We start from the raw sequence: 22507 nt of genomic DNA, 5'->3' as shown, positions 1-22507 counted from the left end.
TCATCTTCAGCTGTGTAAACACCAACACCTAGATGAAGCACGGGGGCCAGCCACCCAACATCCGTCTGTCCCTAATGCTCGCCAAAGAAAAGAAAAACAAGAAACAAACACACACACGGTCTCCTGCTCGTCCACCAAATCATTCAGTCTGGAAATCTTGCCATTACGAGCACTAGGATGACACAAACAGGAAATGTGTGGTTAATGCTGTGGCCATGCTTATGTCAGTGTGTACTGTTGTGTATAATTTACGAGAGCTACTTCCTGAAAACCCGTCTCATGGCTTTAAAGGCCTAGTTTAATGGACATATTTGAATTACCCCGACATTACCAGCCTGACATATGCCTGGCACTTAAATGTCTTGTGACAATGAAAGAGGCATGTATTTGTGTATAATTCTTTACTTGATATTTACAAACACTATTTGCTTGACCATTTTGTCACCATGCAGGATGTGTTCGCCTACAAGGAGGTGGGAGTTCCAGTGTGTCGGATCTTCACTGTCAATCCCAAGGGAGAGCTGATCCAGGAGCAGACCAAGGGAAACAAGTCCTCGTAAGTACAAGGGATGCTCCGAGCGACTTGATTAACTCGGAATCGCATATTCACAAGCGATTGTACAATCAGGGTCAACCCACTTTTCAGTTTTCTTGAAAATGAATGCACAGCAAACGAGAGCTAACACATAACAGATGAAGTTTTGTGGAGGTGGTCGTTTCTCTTTTTAACCTTGAATTGATTTGAAGCCTAGAGTCTCCTCTAGAGGCACTTTGGACCAGAATCCACAGTCACGTTTGTCCTTACCTTCTTTTGGTGTGGAGAGAAATCACCGCCTCTCGACAGACGGGAGGGAATATTCTAGTCATGAGCGTGTCGTTTTTGTGGTCTTGATTGGAGGGATCAGTAGATCTTTCATTTCTTTATACTCCTCTGAGGGAAAAGCATCAGGTCCTGCTGCCTTATTGGCTTTTAAGTGTGATATTGCTTTTTTAATTCCTTCACATTTCCCGAAGCAGGAGCTTATTTCGATCTCCCCTCACTCTAGGGAGATTTATTAGATCACAAAAGAAATTCATTTCCGTTTCCTCTATCTTTGGCTGTATATTTACGTTTAGAAACCTTCGAATGACCCATGTAGGTCTTTGAATTAGCTTTGCATCATTAGCATCATTTTACCTCTCCGAACAGCTTTGAATGAAATACGACATGGTTTACAAACTGTGAGATGAAACAGAGAACATTGTGCCTGACCTGATCCAAACAGAGTATCTGTTGGATCTCACATAGAGACGCAGGTGCATCTGAATCACTTGCTGTTGTTTTTTTTCTTGACAACAGTAGTTTAGCAGGAGGGCGCGTGTTAGGGCCGCCGCTTTAACTTTAAAGGTCATTTTGCCCTTTTTGGGGTTCATATATCTAATTCATGTCTACTAAAGTACGTTCACAATCCCTAATGTTCGGAAAAAAAAAAAAAAAGTCTGTTTTTTCATGTCCTGCCGCTCCATGCAGGCTCTGTCATCTGCCTGTATTTTTGATGCTCAGAATCCCCCATAGAGACAAAAAGGGTCCCCACTGCTCCGATCTGATTGGTCGACCGATCTATTCTCTCGTAATTGGTCAGTCGTTCGGCTTTGCTCAGTCAGACCAGGGGAGGTGGTGCTTGCTACAACGAGCCAATGGGCTTGGATCAGTGAGGTCTTTGTCTTGTGATGTCACTCCACACATTTTTAATGAGGGGCGTACTAGGGACCGAGCGTTTCATGCGGCTGCTGCTACTGCTAACAGGAGGAGGTAGGGGAAGCTGCGTTTCCGCAGACTGTTAATTTTTGCAAATAGATGTGCCTAAACATGCACAAGACACCTGGAAAACACACTAAAGAGCAGAAAAAAGCAGAACATGGGACCTTTAAGATACAAGTGTTCTGTGCTGCCCTCAATTGGCCAAAAACTGACTAACTGTATTTTCTTTCTATGTTTTCTTGTTTGCCATTTGGCTAAAATAATTGTGGTTATTTTAAGATCTGTCCACATCACTCACTACTCTTTCGACCTTGTTTTTTTTTTTTTTTTTCCCCTCCACAGTTACGGCAGACTGAGCGAGCTGGTGGAGCATGTGTTCCCTCTGTTGAGTAAAGAGCAGAACGAAGCCTTTCTCATGCCAGAGTACAGCTCATTCTGTTACTGGAGACAGCCAATACCAGTCATCAACCCTGATGATCTCCTCTGATCCAGCTCATATGGATACCCAGGTATTCATATAGCTGCAGTTGGACTGTGCACTCGAATGCATCTTTTTGGGAACGTGCTCTCGGGTTCTCAGACACATACATTAACAAAAGTCTATAATGACTTAGACACAGTAACAGGGTTATGACTACAAACACAAAACCGCCTCTAAACTGTAATAACTTATTAGAGAAGAGTGGTAGTGATCTCTAGAGTCGTAAATCCTGGTGAATAATCTCATCCTTGGACGACCTTAACACCAAATGCATAATCACCATTTATCATGCCCGTGAAGGCATCTAAACCCGCTGAGCACTCTTTAGCCGCCTTCACAGAACAGGGATTTAGATCGGAGACTTTCTATCTCTCTGTGCCTTTCAGCAAACAGGGTGGTCTGTATTTGCCATTAAAGGGAAGTGACTGAAGCCCCACACAAGGTATTAGCCTCGAGCACTTGAGACTGAGCTGAGCTGCAGAAGGAGAAAAAAAAAACTGTTGTTTTCTTGAATTAAGTTTTTCGACTCTTAGAATTGCCCTGAAGAATTGCAATTTTAAGTTGAGAGCTAAAAGCAAACACTGTTAATTAAAAACAGGACAGGCAAATGAACACTGACAGACGATGACACGCCGTGTTTGTTCCAGCATTATTTAGCAGTGGCTGCAACATTTCCTCGATGGAGGGATCTATGGTTAATTCCATGGTTAATTCTGAGGCTTTCTTCTGTTCTAATGTATTTAGTTGAAATGGTAATACAGGCTGATGAAATGCTACGCCTCCCGCTACAGTGAAACCGAGTGAAACGTGCTGTAGAATAATTGGGAATGCTGCCGAAGATGTTAAGTTTTTTGTTTCTGGCTGCGGTCATTTAGCTACTGTCGGCACAACAGAATCCAGATCATCACTTTTTCCCCCCCCCCGAGAGTTTTTGATGTTCCTACTGAATGAGTCATGTTCAGTATTGTTCATGTTCAAGGTCGTACCAGGGATAAAACTTTTGCCAACAAGTATGTGAAGATCCACGCTTCGATGTGACTCAAAAACAAAATGAAGCAGCTCCATGGTATGTTGTCCTGCTGTTATTTGAGTATGTTTGTTCTGTTATCCAAGCTCTGGCGAATCAAGTGTGTTTTGTTAACAATGCAGTTATTATTTATGATAATTGATATGTTTAAGTTATTTGATTTCTATCGTGATGCCTTTGCTTGTCTGAAAAAACTAATTTATCACCAATGCAATGTTGAAATACTTCAGATTGGTATTTATAAGGCTTGACACAGGTGACCAAGCACTTAACCATAACTAATAGGCCTTGTGCGATCTTTTTTTTTTTTTTTTTTTTTTATAAATCTTGTATCCCATTTTCACAACGATCGGTATTCATTTGTTTTGCAGTGAAACTTTCGAGATGTAAATCACATTGACATTCCTTTAGGACGGCGTAGGAACGTCTCAGAGTCTGCAGCTTGAGGATTAAAAAATGTGCGTAAATGTAAATTATGAAGCTTGAGTTGGAAAAGTTGAAAGAAGCCGACATGAAAAGATGGAAGGATGTTAGCTTGTGAGGACTTCTTTAATAAGACTTTTGGGTTGATTTAACTGTGTGTTAAATGCGTGCGTGCAGAATGGCTGAATGCTGCTGTTGGGGTGACAGCATCACTCACTCTTTGCTCATGTTCCCTCTGTGGCTTCATCGAGACTTTTTCCAAACGCACTTTTTGCTCAAGCTCGCACCCAGAGACGCAGCTCAGAGCACCTCTCACCCACATGCACTTCACTGAAGGTCTTCACAGATTACAGACCTGAGTATGCAATTAAAGCAGGTTAGAGAGGACTCGATGTACCTCTTTGTTGTGCAAGCGACACCTCGGAGAGAAATATTTAGAATTCTGTTGATAAAAGCAATGATTGAAAGTGGGTTTGTACTTGTAGTTTGCAAGGGGAAAAAAAGAGGATTTAAAAACAAAATTATGTTTGTATTGGGTGCTAACAGAGCTAACCCTAAGCCACAGCGTGTATAAGAGTTTTTGTGTGAATGTGCGAGAGAGAGAGAGAGAGAGAGAGAGAGAGATAAAAGTCCCAAGCCTCTGATGAACAGAGGAATAGGTTTTGTTTGGGGATAAACAGGAAATACTTGACTGTAAACAGAGAGCTTTTTTTGAAGCGCTTCAGTGGCATTATTTATGCGTGTTATAGGAAGAGACTTGTGCCACTCCACTGACACGGATCATACCTCGAGCACATGTGTAACAGCAGCATGCTTATCTGTGCTACTGAGGATACAAACAGAAACAGAACTAAGACGGACAGAAACAGTTCATGACTAAAAAGCACAATTTACAGCAGTGGCTCGTGCCGGATTAGTCTCTATTATCGTCTTTTTTTTCTTCTTTTTTTTTTACACTCTGTAGCCCAGATGTTTCCATGATTGTTAAGATGTGTGTTCTGCTTTGATTGGTTTGCTTGTTCTCTCTATAGTTTGGTGAAGTCAAATAGATATATCTTATGATTTAACAAAAGGAATTCCATTCTTTCTATGAAAGTAAAAAGCATCTTGTGTGTAAGACTCACACTTCATCCCTTATGACCCTGGTATACATGGTATGTAATATTGTTTGTTCTCACTTCGACCGCTGTTGAAAATGATCCGGTATAAACGCTGATCATCACCTTCTTCTGTTTCCGATGCCTTTAGTTTTATTATTTCTTCTAAAGTGTGTGATCTTTTGTGGAACTCTGTGTGTTGTTTCTTTCTGTTTGGAGGTAATGCTTGCTATCTGATTGTGTCTGACCAACAGAAGTACCTTAAGTGTATGCTGTGTTTGATTTGTATAGAAATGTGGTTCAAAGTATGTTTAAAAGAACAAAATATGTTGTAAGAAGAAGAAAACATTGGCCCCAACGAAGCTGACAAAGTGTGGCTTGTGGTCATATTTGTATTAAATAAAGTTTCTAACTGAAAATGCTTGTGTGTGTTTTTCTTGTCTCCATCCGGAGTCAAAAAGTTCAAATGTAGCCACAGGCGAGCAGAGTGACGTTTACCCTGTTGCTTTTTCTTTTTTTCTTTTTTTTTTAAAAACAACAATACATGAAGGAGGCCATTGTAGTTTGTTTTACCGAATAACACCAACATTAAATATTTATAAAAGCTCTATTCTGTATTTTTCTCCTTCTTTAAAGGCGGGACCTATGGCTAAATATCCTCCTGCTGCTTCTGACAGAGTGCTGTTGGGATATTTTCTCAGTCTCAGTAGTGAGGAAAGGGGAAATGTATTTTTTGTCCACACCCACTTTACGTAATGTCTCCAGTGGGATTTTGCCTTCAAACCGTGACTTTCTGTATCCGTTCTCCAAAGCCAGCAAAGTTTGTAGCATTAATAAAAATGAGTTGTGTTGCTAAACGTGATGTTTTTTTTCCACTTTAGTTTATTATGAATCATTCTTTCCTTCCCCGGCGTCCATTACACAACAAGAAGAAGTGAGCTCTTGCTGTAACAGGTGATCCATCACGGCTACTATCCGAACAAACATTATGCTCTCGTGTTTTCAAATCCTGAAACTGTGATTCTCAGACAGTTCTGTTAAAGTTAACATCACACTTTATGAATTTTAGAGTTAATTTATAAACACTTGTATATACAAGACATTCACAATAGTTACAAAAAGCCAACTGGAAATCAAACATACTAGAAACAAGTTTTGTTTCTTGTATTCAGGTTAATTTAGAATATTACAAATTGCACTATAATGACTTTAAGTTGAACTCTTAACACGTCAGCCCTGCGTGGTGAAGAAAGCTGCATCACAGCAAATCAGTGAGAACTAAGGGTCCTTCCCTCCTGTCCATCTTTTGGGATCAAACTAGTCCTTTCTTTTGGTGCTTGGCTGAGCTCCAGCTATCTTTTGGCCTGTGGTGTATACAGGAAGATGGCACTGAAGGTGGAGAGGATCTCCCTGGCCTCTGTGGTGTCCAGCTGGCCTCTGGTCCTCACCAGGCTCACGTGGTCTCCTTTCCTCAGAGGCAGGATCAGACTGAAGGACACAGAGCCTCCGCAGCCGCAGTTACCAGCAGCTGAGCCCCCGTGTGGACCAGACCCTTTCCCCGCCGCGCTCTGCAGCCTCTGGATGCTGCGGTTAGACACGGACAGGACCGCCTGCACTTGGTTGCCCTGCTTGGCTGTCAGCAGGCCTGAAATCATGTATCGGCCATCTAGAGGTACAGTGAAGATCCCTGTAGAGAGGAGATCAATAATGACTGAATAATGTCACACATGTCTATCCAATGAAGGCTGTGCACCAAAAGTCCTTCGTCTTCAAAACATTGATCTCAAACGCTGTTAAGGCTCAGCCAAATGATTTAGCTAAGTAACATCCTTTTTGACCCGAGCTGGGAGTCTTCAGTATAACACTTAAAGGGATACTTCACCCATTTACATGAAGCTGTGTATCATTAGAAACATGGTAGTAGTGTTGAATGGTCATGAATCCAGCCCTCATTTTGCCCTGAGACGAGAAAAATATGTTTTTCTATACCTGGAAGTTTTCTTCATGTGATGTAATATGACGCTTTTTGCATCACATGAAGAAAACTTTCAAGCAAAGAAAAACACATATTTCTCATCTCAGGGCAAAATGAGGGTTGGATTCACGACCATTCAACACTACTACCATGTTTCTAATGAAACACAGCTTCATGTAAATGGGTGAAGTATCCCTTTAAAGTGAATCTATCAATAGCTGCCTGTTTCAAAGTCACTGTAAGCAGGGCCTTTTAACACAACCAGCACATACACAGCAATGTTGTTGTTTATTTTCACCTGGTTTACCGTTGTTTGATTGTTTGTTTTTAAGGCTGTTTTTTTTAACATACCTTTACTTTAGATATAGGAAAGTAGGGAACGACAGACGAGGAAGAGCTACATGTTGGATTCGATCCTGAACCGTCTACTTTAAAGACTATAACGTTTCTCTGACCACTAAGCTACTGGTGACCCTACACTTGATTTGAAGTAGAAAGCCATCCGTGTGTACATCACTGCCTACTCTGTCTCTAAGGTGCATTCATTACCTCAGCTGGAGGTTCAAAGGACACTGATTCAGTCTGTAGCTAGCTAAGAAAAGCTAGTAAATTTGTCATTGCACTTCACTTTGAAAATGATTGGCAAATCAGTGTCATCCTGCATTGACAGCTTATTTGCCCAACACCTGCTTTGTAAGTGATTTGAATTATTGGATTACGATGTATCTTGGTAGCTGTTTGTTTACACTTGAATGTTTGATTTCTATGACCGACTTTAAATGAATCAGCAAGTCATTGAACAGTTTCATGGTGACATTGAAACTAAATCAATGTTAAGTTTTTGTAGTAGTGTACCTGTGTGGGGACTGTAGTGTCCGCCGTCGTTGACAAGAACTCTGTTGAAGCGAATGACGCCGAACTCCCCGGAGAACTGCTGCTGTGTGAGGCCAGCGCAAAAGGAGAAGGGATCTGCAAAGGCGCTGTTGTCGACTGAAACTGGAACAAAACGAAATGGATGGATGTCAATTTCTTCCCTTATTTCCAAGATACTCTCTACTGTATTTCGTCATCCATATTTAGTAACTGGAAATCATAGTAACTTCTGCACTAATAAGATAAAGATTAATAGGTTGTTGTTGTTTTTTATCAATGGAGGCACTACAATGGAGAAAAACACAATCAAGATGGATTTTACCTGGTGATTCAACTGAAGCTTGATACATCGGGTTCCATGGCACTTTTGCTTCAACAGGAACTACATAGTACAAATACACAGCAGAGTGTTAATTGTAGTCACAGCTTTCTGCTCCATGGTTAACGCCTCTATTTTTATAGATGTTTATACATAATAAGCCTCAAGTTTTATAATGATTTCACTGAACGCAGTCTGTAAGTCTATAAATAGCTTAAAAGAAGAATAACACCTGCTCAGGGAATATATCAATTATCTACTTCAGTAATGCTATTTTCTTGATCATCATTAAATGAAACCGGGTAAAACTTTCTGGTAAGTGCCTGCAGATGAGTTTAAATCCACCCACCCCTTTTTAAACTAAACACATCCAGTTCCCACTCCCACACACTCCCAGGCTACAAATTATTCACAGCCTTTCCAATTTTTTACACTGGTGTAGTAGGATGGCAGAGCCTGCAGACACATGCGGTGTAACTCGATGATGAACTGCTACAGTACCTTGGCGGCTTGCTGATTTAGGCTTGAAAGACACAGGCTGCAAGGGAGGATAGCCTGCGAAAGACAGATGACAAACACATCATGTTTTATCATCATGTGAAGACACGTGTTAGTGAATACTCCCATCAGTTGTTTCCATGTGATCATTATGGCTAAACACAGTGGCCTGATCTCCCAGAGTAAGTAGAAATTTAAAGACGGCAGGTTATAATCTAGGCAGGGACTATTGGGGTTTCTCTTTTTCAGTTTGATTCTGATTTAGCTGTACCTGAACACTGGCATTTAGAGTATGAGCCAAATAAGGTGTGTTAAGTTTTCTAGTTGGGTTTAAACCTCAAGACATTTCTGTTGGCTTCTTAGAAATCAACAATGAGGACAAAACAGATCAAATACTCAACCAGGTGACTGCAGGGAAATCAGACAATAATCAGGTAACTTCCACTTTAATGCTAATGTCCTCATTACGAATAAGAAACATTACACTCCATACTAAAGCTTTCATTTTTGAATGTTTTTATTCCCAAGCTAAGATTCTTGAGGAACATGGATTTACAGGAAACGTAAGAACTGTCCTAAAACGGACAGTTTCCCAACAGTCACTGTTTTGTTTTCAGATATTTTTCTTAACAAGATTACATGCATGCCGGTTAATTCAACCCATATCTTGTTCTCTCTTTAGTTCTTCATAAAAACCCTTTCAAGCTCAGCATTCCTTTGTGCATATGACATTAAAACTAAAGAGCATGGTTAATTCCACCTTCGTTATTGATTCCATGTGCGACAAATACTGAACAGAACAAAACAGATCCTGAATCTGAACTGCATGAGTGTATCTTATGTAATGAGTTGACAGCAGTGTTTAAAAGATAGCAGGCATGAATTATGTCACGTGTGGTAATCCTGGCTCAGCCCCACTCTCCATGGTGCCAGACTTATGACACTGTGTCTTTAAATTTTCCATTGCTGTCATTGTGCTGATGGAAGATGATGAAAGACTGTAGTTCCAGGATTTATTTAGACACTTTACAAGAAGAGCGTACATAAGAATATGTGGTAAAAATCTGGATTACAGTCTATGAGCTACAGTAAAATGATTTAGTACGGGGTCTTTAAAATACTTTTTGGATACTAAGACAAATACTAAGAACAGAGGAAGAACACAAGTGTTTGGAAATAAGGATGTAATTACGTTGTGTTTACGAGGTACTGAAGTAATTTAGAATAATAAATTATAAGGCACATAGACAACGAAACAAAGAGGAGAATTGTACTAAAATTACAGGGACTGGATTCAATGTTTTACTCTGGGCATGCAAGATAAACAAATCAAGATCTTGAGAACACAACCACAAATTTCTTGTCATCACAGTAGAGTTAATTTCATATGCTATTATTCCCGACACTTCTGCCCTTGTAAAAATGAGTTCTGTCAATTAAATCAATTTAGTCTCTAATGGAATGACTCAGATAAGGATGTTACAGTTTTATTTGTTAAAAAAAGGGTCCCTGTGAGCTGTACTCGCCTGGTGCTCCAGCAAATCCTTTGAACGGCATGCTCGACGAGTCCTCAGACTCTCTGCGCACAGTCACCCTGCGCATGTACCCTGGAGGTCCAGCCTCGCCTGTCTCCACCACTGGCCTGACAGGAACCAGAGGGAGGGTGTGTTGGCCTGGCTGCAGGGGGCTGGATGGTTGGCTTGGCGGACTGGTCTTGATTGTGTGCGTGTTGGTCTGCACTCGTTTGCCTGGTCTGTACGGCTGTCTGGACTGTGTCGGTGGAGGGATGATTAGAGGGATGTGAATTTCTTGGATTCTGGGTCTGGTCTGAGTTGGATTTGGCAAAGACGCAGGCCTCTCCGGTCTTAAGGTCATTCCTTAGGGAAAGGAGAGAAAAAGAAAAGCATTGGCATGATTCAATGTCATTTAACTTTCTCAATACTAATGCATTATTCATTGAGCATAAGAAAATTCTCTTCCAAATGATTCTCATAATCCAATTGAAAGTTGCGACAAATGCTGTTAAACCACCTTCTATTTACTTGTTTGTCCACACTCACATCCTGAACATATCCCTCCCCTCTGTTGTAAATGATCCTTTTGGGACTTTGGTTCTAATGACAGGCCAAATTAGGATTAGATTTCACTGCAAGTAGTGCAGTGCAAGTTCTAGGCAACAAGAATCAGTTGGATCATGCATCACCTGGGCCTCTGAGATCAGAGAAGACACACTGTTAGTGTCCTCAAGACAAATAATAGAAGTAATTACAGTCACTGGTTTGTGTCAACCCCTTTTCAGTGTATCACACTGATAGTCACGTATAAGCTTCAGAGAAGGGGTTTGTTAATTATCAAAATAAAAGCCATTCTTCATTTGATATATCATCACTTAAACCTTTTTGAAACCTTGTGGGAGATGTTAGGCATAAATGGAGTCGATGTAACAGGATTACAGTAATGTCATTCAGCCAATGACTCGTACATAAAGGAAATGACCACTTATCCTACAATGATTGTACGGTCAAATTAGGCGGAAAAGGCTCAGCTTCTTGAGGAAGCTCTCAAGGAATACAAACAATAGATAATCTCCAGGGAGAATAAACACATTATCTCCTTTACACAGTAACTATAGATTGAACTTGTTCACTGGCAGATAGCTGTCGTCACAAGTTAAAGCATGAACTTGACATTTATTAAATGACCTCTTCGGTGTTTAGCTTGAACTAAGAAAATACTCTAATTGAAATACCCAAGTTTCCCATTAGAATGACTTGTGGTATAACTTGATTGTCTACAGTTATGTTCTTTAAGGCTGAATTCAGACAAACGTAACGCTAACATTAGCATGGTACCATTTTTGCTATCAAAATGTAATGTCAACATAGAAATGTGTGTCATGTTTGTGATTTTAGTTTTTGTATTTTGGCATGCAAGTATTGCTTTTCAGCATTAAAAACAGATACTGTAATAGCTAAGTACCGACATTAACGTAGCCTAACTTTTCATGAAAATGTCAACAAAGCTAGGATAAGCAGATATGTAGCATGTTTTATGTTAAGGTTAATGTTAGCATTGTAACATTTCTATTTAGCATGGAAAAAGTAAACTATGTTTTCTTTAAATGTACAGGTTTTCACATCTGCTTTGTCTGTTGTGTGCGACAAAAGAAAGGACAGGAAGGTCAACACGAGTAAGCAGTAGGTGTAATGTCCCCAGGCCTGAAGATGTAAGCCTATATCGAGCTGTCAATATTTCTTTATAGTCAAAAATTGGCTTTGAAATATTGAATGAGGGAAACAATGTTAACACCTGTGTTGGCTCTCAAGGACAGTGCTATAAACACTGTAGTAATTACACTTAAAGTAACAGTGAGTTTCTCACTCAGTGTATAGAAAGTAACATTTAACTTTAAGATTCTGATAATTAAAAATACAAATTTTCTGCAGCAGATGTAACAGTAAGATAATCAAAGTTATGCTTTACTCCACTGCACATTTACTGTCACAACGAGGCAAAGAGATCAATCACTAAACACCTGAAAGCAGTTGTATTGCTGCAGAGACTGTCTGTTGCTCTGGATTATGAACGTAATCAACTACAACTACAATCAACTAAATACAGTATAACGTTGTTAACCAACAACAAAATTCTTCCCTCTTTCCACAAGCTACTCGGAAACCACATGTATAATTAAAAACAAATTAAACCTGGCAATCATTTGTACTGAGATAATCAGAAATCTTTCATTCATTTCCACCCTGTTCCTCCTTCAGTACACCGGGTGCCTGAGTGCATATTTCCCATGAGCTCTCAGTCTGTGTCTCACTAAGGGGGCAACCGCAAAGTCAGTATAACACACACACACATGCACAAGCTATCTGGTGCAACCATGTGCATCACCAAAAACATATGTTATTTGTTAAAAGAAATGGATTGAGACAGTGCAGGGGGAGGTCTGCTCGGGTTCCAGTTGTGGGTGACAGTGCGTGAGTGTTCAAAAGTGTCTGAAGCCGTAGCGGAATATTGCAGCAGACAAGCCGATCATGCGATGGAAACTGGTGTCAAGGGGCACAGAGCAGGGTGTGGTGTGTTAGTTACACACGTACACTAATGTATCACTCACAGTCTGAGATACTCTGTTTTTCTTTTTTTCACATGCACATGGACACAATTTCTTCCACTTTACATTTTCCCTGCATTGATATTAATGACAGGAGGTTCGGGTTGTGCACTTCATGGCAGACCTCGGGGACCCATTGTGTTTCTGGGTCCATTCTCCTCTGAAGACTTCCAGATGGGTCAAAGATGGAAACACCTCAACTCCCAGCTGATGTAATTGGAGCTCCCCCTTTCAATTCTGGTACTAACTAAATATATATAGTGTGGTTAGTGTTCTTTCTCCACGGACACCCTTTGACTACAAAAAGCCTTTGATGCCTTGTTTTTTCTCATATTCCCTCATCACACTCGACAGTTCATCTTCCTGCCTGTCTTCCCAATATAGACTACAAATGATCAATTGAAAAGCATTGATCCATGAAATAAATTCCTTTACTTTATCCGGGGCTTTATTACAACTCTCTTTTTCTGAAGGCCTTGTCTGTCGATTGACTTTTACAGGACAGGGTGGAGGGAGAGGAGAAAAAGAAGTCCTCTGGCATTCGTGGAAGGACAAATCAGATTTGGACAGAAGGAATGGAGTGTCAAGGGAGAAAAGAGAGAGCAGTTTGTAGATAAGAGACACTGGGAGGAAAAAGACAGGGAAGTGATTTGAGATGGACTGGGATTACCTCCAAAAAACAGGAGGCGTAGAAAAAAAACCAGCTTGAAAATCAAATGAAAGAAGCCCAAGAAGGTTGATTAGTCATCGTCAGAGTGAGGAACGGCAGGCTCATGTTCCATGAAAACAAGTACTTTCTTTTTATCTTTTTACATTTCCTAATAAACTATTTATCAGTTTGCTCCCCCTTATGACGTTCGAGCGTCTTGCCGAATTTCAAAATAACCTTGATACATTGCTGCCCAACCACAACTCCCTATGGGAAAGGAAACAGCCAGAAACACTCTAGCTTTAGTGGTAGACCTCGACTGCTGCAGCTGCTGTGGGCAAAACGGTGCCAAAATGTTGCAACTTAAGTCTCACAATTTCATTCAGCAGTCACACTGAGTAAGGGTTAAGTTATTCCAGTTACTCTTTCAGTAATGTTATTACAAAACCTCATCTGTTTGCAGTGTCCTAAGGGTCTTCATATGACTGAGTGGAGAGTATGAGCTAAAACACTGAAGGAAATGTTTCAGTAGAATCTCCACTAACAACACCACACCCACAGATTTGGGAATTTTTGTAGATTTAAAAAACAAAAATGGACGAGGACAATTTCTCTCTGTCCAAGATTTGAAGAAAACTTTAAATCTTTATGCTACAGTCCAACTCCCTCATCTTGTGGGATTTTGAACACAGACAGCACAGCAAATGAGTACCGCATTATCCCTGAAATAAATGGATAAACATTTGGGGAAATACACATTCTCGCTTTTTTGCAAGGATTTAGAAGTTAAGATTAAATCCACCATCTTTTCTTTACAGTAGCCTAAATATGGTCATACCTCCACCAGCCTGCTAATTTATGTATGTATGTATTTATGTATTCGCATGATATATATATAATTAATATATATAATTAATATATATATATATTAAATGTGGGCCTTTGTCTTTAATATTTCTCGAACAAAAAGCTCAATGCTAAACTGTAGTTTTCTTATTAAGATTTACAAATAAAGATTTCGAATGTTATGCACATCTGGCTAGAAAACCTTTTACAAATGTACACGCAACAAAAAGAAAATCATTCAACACATACTAGCTCTATATTGTGAGTTAGTAAAACAGTTGCTAAAGTAAATGCTGCAACACTTTCAGACGCTTGTTGAGAGCAATCAAACAATGTTCCACACAGAGGTACAGGAACACCCTGCTTATACCAAACATCAGACAAACGGCAAAAATTAAAAAGCTAGATTGAAAGCATTGGGTTACTATTGTGAGGCCCACTGGACTTTAGTAGATAGCAAGTGAATAATGAGGGGTTATCTTCTAATGAAGTGTATTGGATTAGAATTCCTTAGAAGCCGTAATAAACATACTTCATAATCCTGCCATCCCACACAAAGCCATATCTGATTTAATATTGGACCAAGCCCCATCTGATTTGATACTGGGCAGAGGTTCTGCCTGATTCGATGCTGAGTGAAGTTACATTTGAGGTAGTGATGTCAGATTTCTGAGTTTAGAAAGAACAAATCTTGTTTGGCAAAAAGTGAAATGGAAACACAATGCCTGAATGTATTTGTCTCTAAAAACCAAAAGCATTAATCTACCTACCCTCCTTTCTCTTCAAACCATTGTTTGGGAGGATTGTTTAACAGAGGGAGGCACCAGTGACGGGGCCCCAATCATGACATCACAGCTGAGGGTAGTCAAAAAAGCATCTGGTACTGGGTGTGGAACCCTGCTTCTCCCCTCTCCATCAAGACTGGCTCCAGCAGTGAGTCAGGGCCCTTAATGAGGACCAGACCACACATCAGGCTTAGGTCACCCTATGGGAATCTCTCGAGGTTGTTTTGCGTAAAGAGGAAGAGAGGAGGTGTATTGTGCATGAGCTCGTGTGTTTGAGGGCTAACAGGCCAAACAACTGAAAAAAGAGTGGGGTTTGGAGTTCTGTGGTAAGCATACAAAAATGAGATTTCATAGTGCAAGAAAGTAGACCTCACAACTCAACATGTTCATAAAGGGAGTTGGGGAGATGGAGCAGTCTACCCAGATGCTCTGACATTTACAAAAGGGAGCAATGAGGCATAAAACAGTGAGAGTAAATCAATAGAGACATAAGGAGGGGCTGAGCTGGCAATGTAAAACTTTCAGATTCTATTTACCTATCCCATTCCTGATATAAAACTGGGGAATTCTTAGGACAACATGAATCTAAGTCACAGGAAGTTTCCAATGTGGGCCTCAGGACATATTGAATGACATATTCAAGGCAAGCACGAGAGGCCCAGTGAACTTGTGTCCTCCCACTCCGGGAAATACCCTGCAGCCATTCATGTGATATGATCCTTCAAACCAAGCCTCCATGTGAACCAAGCAGGCAGAATGCATTATGGGGGTTTATCTGCAGGAAATGTTTGTGTTTACACAGATGGCAATCACACTCAATTAACTTGCATGTTGGAATTTCTAAAAGGAAGTTGCACAGATCTTTTAGTCAGTATTTCTTCTGTTGAACTTCTCTTGGCTCATTTTTTTTTCTTTATGTCAAATTAAACAAAAAATAAACTATACTACTATACTAATGAGTTTAATAAAGTATTAAGGTTCATTCAAAGGTAGATAAAAAGTTCTGGCACATAACTCTTCATTCTTCTGCGTTCACTCATGTAATTCTTGTACAGATTAAATAAAAACCTAACAGACTGAGATGTAATACTTTGGTAATTTGCTGGTTCCTTTTCCTTTCCCCTTTTTGCAGTTTTCATACTTGGATAAACTGACTGCTTGTTTGCCGTTTCATCATATTATGTGAACAGTGTGGTCAGAATTCCTACTAAAGGTTTCCCAAGAAAGTGTAAAAGAAAAGCCCCAGATGTCCACCTACAGCAAAAGTCATTAAATCCTCAACAGAACCCTTAACTCACCTGGCTCTTTGGCGGTGACGTCTTTTAAAACATGTTTGGCCATCGCCGACAGCTGTCCCTGGAGCTTCTGCATGGAATTCTGCAGTGTGATGATGTCTGCACCATGTGTACCACAGGTTGAATTCATCCTGTTCACACAGTCCTGCAGACCAACAACATGCCTTTCCAGTCTGTCTTTAAGCTCTTTGATATTGTCAGAAACCCCATCCAGCTTTCCACACACCTTTTCAAGTCTGGTCACACGTCCATCAACAGCTAAAATGTTATCAGAAACACCCTGAGTGTTCTGTTTATACTGTCTTAGTTCAGAAAACACCTGTCTAGTGAGCGTATCAAGCCTGTTTCTTAGCTCATCGACCTGACGCCTGGTGTCATCTGTTTGGATACTGGGTACAGCGATGACTGATGACCCTGGACTCCCAGGACTCCCTGGACCTTTTTGTTCTTCATGGCAGCAACTTGAGTTTATTTTGTGCATATCCTGGTTGTACTTGTTTAAAGAGTCATTTAAACCAGTAACAACACCAGCCAGACCAAGCACATTGTCTCGGAGATGAATTACTCCCTTCTGGAAGTCATCCATCTTCTGGGCATTTCTGTCATTTGCGACTGACTGCCTTCTAACAAGATCTTCCATTTGCCTGAGCTTGTTTTTGTTGGCACTGACATTTGTGTGAAGAACATCCAAGTTGTTCCTATACTGACTCAGATCCTTCAAAATGTTTAATACACTGTTAGGTACAGGTGATGGACTTTCTGAATCTAAAGAAAATCCTGAGCCTGAACATCCTGTGGAGCACAACTCGGCCACAGCATTGACCTTGTCGTCCAAACCTGTCAGGATGAATTTATTGTTGTTGACTTGTGTCTGGATGGCATCCATGGAGTCACTAAACATGCCAGGGAAGGAGTTGTTGCTTATTTCCACCAGCATGTTCGTAAACTGGTCCTCCATGCTGTTCAGACGCTCATCAAGAAGCAAGCGTAGTGCTGCCACTTCATCAGCAATCAAACGTGTCAGCTTGTCTTCAATATAGAAACAGTGAGTCTCTGCATTTTGCTCTGTGATATTAATGCGGGCCTCCAGCTCTTCTATCATTGGACCAAAGTCATCGTTGTCCTGAGGTGAAGAAAGGTGCGCCAGCTCATTGTCAATGCGAACATTCAGGATCCGGTGAGCTTCTGCAATTCGGTCAATCTCTCGCCGCAGGTCGCGATGGTCATTACCACACTCCTCTTCCACTTTGGTTGGATCTGTCTGCCTTTGGGTTCTTATTGGTCCATCTGCTGCAGCCATGTCCAGACGTAGAGTTCGGATCTCTTTTCTGAGATCAGCCTCCTTTGCATCCACCAGCTTTGTAAGTCTGACTAAACCTTGGTGACAGCTGCCTTCACAGGTTTTCTGTAAGGCCAGGATCTTGTCATTATATGAGCTTTGTAGCTTAGCCAGCTGTTCCTCAACACTCAAGTCAAGATCCTTTTTCAGCTTTTCAAACTTTCCATCAATGTAGTTCTGAACAATATCAAAATCCCCTATAGCTGTTTGAGATTGAGAGGCATCCATCAGGACACGAATCTGTCCCTCGTGACCAGCCATGGTTCCTTTGAGGTCTTCCAAAGCTTCGTCTTTGCTCTTCAGTGCATCATTGATATCATCCAATCTTGCCACAATTTTTTCTATAGCCTTTTCTCCAGCAATTCCACCTCTAGTGGCCTGATGACCATCCAGAACCGCCGGGCTCTCCTCCGTGCCTGAAGAAGTAGAAATATCAGGTGGACGCATGTTGCTCAGAAGTGTCACCAGCATCTTCTTTGTGTCGTCCTGCAGATCCGTTTTGAGGTTGGCAGTTAACCCTGTCAAAGCTGACTGCAGATCGGAGACTGTCTGAGACAGGCGCTGAACTTCACCTTCCAGCAAATGCACCTTATCGGTCCCACCAAGCCTGGTCTCATGGTGCCCAGTTTCTCGCCGCTCAGCTCCTTTGATCAGAGAACAAGTTGTGATATTTTTAGTAACAAATACAACTCAATGATTATCTCCTCTTAAAGTAGAATGGAATTAAAGTAGCCACTGTTATTGGTAGAATTTAACTAAATAAAATAAGCTTCCTTACTCTGAGTGTGTCTTGCTGTGTATCCAGGATTTGGTGGGATGTAAGGCTGTGTTTCTTGAATAACTTGTGGTTCTGGGGGTGGTTTTAAATTCTTACAGTTTGGACCTTGGTAACCTGGACAGCATCTCCACTCCAACTCTGTGACTGTCTTGAAGGCAATCTTGTATGTAGGTCGAAACCGGTTATGGTATCTGTAAGAAAAGATATAGTCATACTTGGAAAAAAAATAAATAAATATATATATATATATATATATATATATATAAACTTTTCCCTGCATCCAACCATTTTTCGTATTTTTTCCAGTTTGTTTTGTTTTTGTGTAAGCACGGAACTACAGCTACTCTGCCTTTCACAAAGGATAAATTTTGCCATTAATATTTACTTTTATTGGAAACTGTTGAGTCTTCCAATCACCAAACAGACTTTTCTTTTTTTTCTTTTTCTTAGTCTTTTGGATATGGTCATTTTTTAAGGCTTCTGTAATGTTCCCCATAACTTGCGAATGTCAACTTTCTAGCCAAGAAAAACTATTCCCTAAGAAACAATCGATGATATCACTTCCCCGAACGAAGGGGTCAGTCATGCAGAGCATCTGGAAAACTGACTGCATAAACAATCATTTTTGCACATGTCCTAACTGTCACTGATAACATTTTATTTTGCCTGCCAAACTGAAAAGAAGCTGAAAATGTGTAGAGTCATTTTAGCAAAAGATATCATAAAGCCAGTACTGTATGCCATAACTTAGAAATTCAAGAACCTGATGTGTCTATTCTCATTGCCAGTTCTTCTCGGAAATTTGCTTCTTTGACAAAAGAACCGTTAGTTTCCAGGGATCTTTTTCACAACACAAAGGCTCTGTGCATGTGTTTTTAGCGCCTGGATCAGACGTCTGAACATTTGTTTAACAAATAAAACAGAGATCCCTTTGTTGGTCTTAAAATGTATATGATATGAGTACATGATATGATGTATTCAAAGGATGTATTATTTTGACATCATTTTATACTGCTTCAAAGAGAGAGAATATGTTTACCCTTACAATCATATCTTACAATTTACAAGGAATAACATTTGTTTTACATTTTAAATACTCTTAAGGGAGAAAATTATTTTCAGAATTATTTTGCTAAAATTTATTTCAACGTGTTTTTCATGAAGGCAGTGCTAGCTATTATTGTTTGTATTACAATGATAAAAGCTGCAACAAAGATTTTGGTCACATAATTGTGAGGGTCAACATCTTCAAATCACAAATCAACAGACGTGGAGCATCTGTGAGTGTGTCACAACTCATATTTGGAGACTTCAGGAGGAGATGAAAACAAGTTAGCAAAAGGAAACTAAATCCTTACTAAACTTAGGTATTCAGGAAAGAGCGCATGTCTACATTTCTTATTTACTTCAGCCTGGGTGTTCATGTTCTTGGAAGATTAGTAGTCTATTTGAGCTGATTTCAATTAGTTTTTTGACATATTTTAGTACCTAATTCTGATCTGATTCTGAGCGTATTTTTGTCAGGGTAATGCTGATTTGTAAAAAGGCCTGATGTCCTTTTTCCCTGAAGACAGCAAGCATGTCAGGAACACAGGTGAATTTTAGACATTTACCGTAGATAAGAAGTGTATTTTTAGATTTGGTTTGTTTTTCATTCAAGAAAAGAGGAGAGAGTCATAGTATATATACAGGGAGCTAATTAAAGTCAGTGACTCATTGGTATACACTTCAAAAAGCATAGGCTGTACAAACTATCCTAAAACAAAAATCCTGACAGTGCAGGTAAAGTACATGTTGCTTCTTTTAACACATTAAGAGTAAATTGTAGGCTATCGTAACATAACAATGTTGTCGTGTAGGCACACCGTATTAGCCTGGAGGTAGTGCAGGTAAGTTTTCCCAAAATACATTCCCATTATTTCTAAAATTGTAAGAACTATTGCCGATTTATGGAGGGTTGTTTCTGCAAAGTCCCAAAAAATATTTTTAGCCTACAGGCACTATACGGGGCATTATCCCACTTAAACCACTGTAATTTGCTTTAGAACAAATATGGGACCACATATTTATGTTTTAAAACATCTTCAGTTTTTAAGAAGCCACAACTGTTGTTTTCTTGAAAACTCCCAACACTTTAACTAATAGGCCACCTATTTACAAGGTTCTAAGTTGCAGAGAAGCTCTGTTCACTTCTCCGTTAAATAGAACAGATTGTAACGATGACTTTTCAACAGATCTGCAGCTAAGCCCCTAAAGTGCTTTGGCTCGACGATTAGCCAGAAAGCTATGGGTAGCTATGCTTGCTTGATAAAAGTTATTAACATTTTGTGCAGATGATGTAATTGATTTAACTGTCACATGCATCCTTAATTGGAGGTGGGGGGTTGAGATGTAGGTCAGTGGAATTAGGCCTTGTTAATGGCGATCCAATTCTCAGGAATTAATTGACACCCTGCAGCCAATTACAATTGCAAAGTATTCACCTATGGTATAATGGTTGCTGTTGGCTAGTTTACAACCTGAAAGGGTCTTTTAAAATAAGTAACCTGAGTATTGCCTTAGACCAAAGGGAGCGTTCTAGTCCTTCTTACCCTCAGTCTATTTTCTCTTTAACCCTTTACTTTTTCAGTGCAATTTTTTACTTGCAAGAGATCCTGCACATTTGGTTCTGCCAATGGAGTTTCTTCAGCTGCTGGGACTTGTTCTGCCTCCAGCTCTCTCTCTCTCTCTCTCTGTCTCTCTCTGTCTCTCTCTCTCTCTCTCTCTCTCCCTCTCTCTCTCTCTCTCTCTCCCTCCGAGATACATTTTGTATAAGAACTCCAGTCTGTCTCATACATCTGAACATGCACCCTCAACCCCCTTCCCTCAGCAACCCGGATGCCTACGTCACTTGTTGCTGGCAGTCAGGCTGGTAGGCCGGGCAGGGGGCCATCACGGGCTCCTGGAAGCTCTCCACACTCCCCTGCACGGCGCAGCTCACGTTCTTGCGCACCACATAAGCACACCAGTTCCTAAGGAGAAAAACACACATAATATAAATACTAGCTACTTTGGAAAAAAATACTGACTTCTTTCAAATGTTTGGTAAGATGAATTGAGAAGGCTAGAAAAAAAAATCACCTTAAAGACCTGATGCTTGCTTTACTAAGCTTTATCTGAGAATTACACTATTAAAGTGAAATGTTCCTTATTTATCCCTTTATCGATGAACAGTTAGGCTACAAATGCACCTATGGTCTCATGTAGACTGGTTATTTGAGTAATCACTGGCATTCCAACGTTTATCTGCATCTTATCAGCTTTGGCGACACTTAAGCCAAATTTAGCCCGAGACAGACAAACATAGTGATCGAGAACAGGCTGCATATAACCATAATAGGCCAAATCCTCTCAATTTCTAGGGTAGAAGAAAAGGACTGGGCGTTAGTGCATTTTTATTGGCAAATGCGCCAGTGCATTTTTATTGGCAAATGCGCAACAATAGCGCACAACTTCCAACTGCAGAAAAAGCGAAGTGGAAAGTACCGGTGTTGAACTGATTAATACAGAGTCAGGAGATGTTGAAATAGAAGTTATAAAAATTTATTTGGCTTACCTATTTCTGTGTCTGTGCACCATTCCAGTGTATGCCGACCCTTGGAACAAGTCATAAGAGGAGGGAGACCCGTACGTGAACTGGAAGTTTAAAAACAGTGTGAAAACTATCCACCGCCAGTCCATCTCTGCCTTCCTGCAACTCATACTAAACCGACTCCTTTAAATAAATAGTCCTCGCATAGAAGAAGATGGCAACTCTTTTATTATCATGCGCAACGTTCCCCAAAACCAAAGTCACATTGTCCTAGCGACTGATCCAACTCCAATAACCCAAGTTTGGGGAAGTACACTTGCAGTGCAACTCCCTTGGAATGACGCTCAGGGTCCACACCCTCCTCCCAAACATCAGATGCCAAGAAAACTTCCCCTTTAAAAAAAAGTTTATAGCCAAAAGGTGCATTTAGTGTGGAGATTTGTTTGATTTAATTAGGTTGTGCTTTAAGTGTTACAAAGCAAGGACACACAATAATGAAGGTAACAGACTGCTTTTGCTGTCTCCAAAAAGGATGTGAGACAAGAGTTGATTACTTCTTTGTCTGCCAACAGCCTATACTTCACACCTCACTGATGAGCAGAGCAGGATAATGTTGAAAGAGGTTTGTGTAGTGATGGAGTTGATGATATTCATGGCTAGGGATAACAGTAGTCATTTACATTCTGTCTG

At 40.3% G+C, this 22507-nt stretch overlaps 2 protein-coding genes across 4 annotated transcripts in view; one reads left to right on the top strand and one right to left on the bottom strand.

Annotated features, from left to right (window-relative positions):
- Positions 1–18019, top strand: part of lpin2 (lipin 2) — a 34222-nt gene extending 16203 nt beyond the window's left edge. For 2 of the 3 annotated variants that reach the window (XM_079347423.1, XM_079347425.1), the window contains exons 19-20: positions 453–556; positions 2084–5188. In XM_079347423.1, coding sequence (XP_079203549.1) covers positions 453–556; positions 2084–2228 — 249 coding nt within the window. In that variant the 3' untranslated portion in view covers positions 2229–5188. Of the gene's footprint in view, positions 1–452; positions 557–2083; positions 5189–17960 lie in introns of those variants that run through there. The other variant, XM_079347424.1, reaches the window with a different exon arrangement.
- Positions 5278–22131, bottom strand: emilin2a (elastin microfibril interfacer 2a). The gene is made up of 9 exons (XM_079347422.1): positions 21842–22131; positions 21132–21257; positions 18247–18437; positions 16133–18112; positions 9961–10311; positions 8438–8491; positions 7940–7999; positions 7600–7740; positions 5278–6456 (listed from the first exon to the last, which is right to left on the bottom strand). Exons 1-9 carry the CDS (start codon positions 21985–21987, stop codon positions 6122–6124), a joined length of 3384 nt encoding a protein of 1127 aa, XP_079203548.1. The 5' UTR covers positions 21988–22131; the 3' UTR covers positions 5278–6121.
- Between the last annotated feature and the right edge of the window lie 376 nt (positions 22132–22507).

The sequence above is a fragment of the Symphodus melops genome (genome assembly GCF_947650265.1).
Source record: "Symphodus melops genome assembly, chromosome: 7".
NCBI lineage: Eukaryota > Metazoa > Chordata > Actinopteri > Labriformes > Labridae > Symphodus > Symphodus melops.
This window is presented reverse-complemented; position numbering and strand designations above follow the sequence as displayed.

Excerpts from the sequence above, each read along its gene's own strand:
- emilin2a (XM_079347422.1), bottom strand. The coding sequence starts at position 21,987 with ATGAGTTGCAGGAAGGCAGAGATGGACTGGCGGTGGATAGTTTTCACA. Across the intron at positions 21,258-21,841 it reads GTGCACAGACACAGAAATAG|GAACTGGTGTGCTTATGTGG; the intron begins GTAAGCCAAATA and ends TTTTCTCCTTAG. Across the intron at positions 18,438-21,131 it reads GACTGCCAGCAACAAGTGAC|ATACCATAACCGGTTTCGAC; the intron begins GTAGGCATCCGG and ends CTTTTCTTACAG.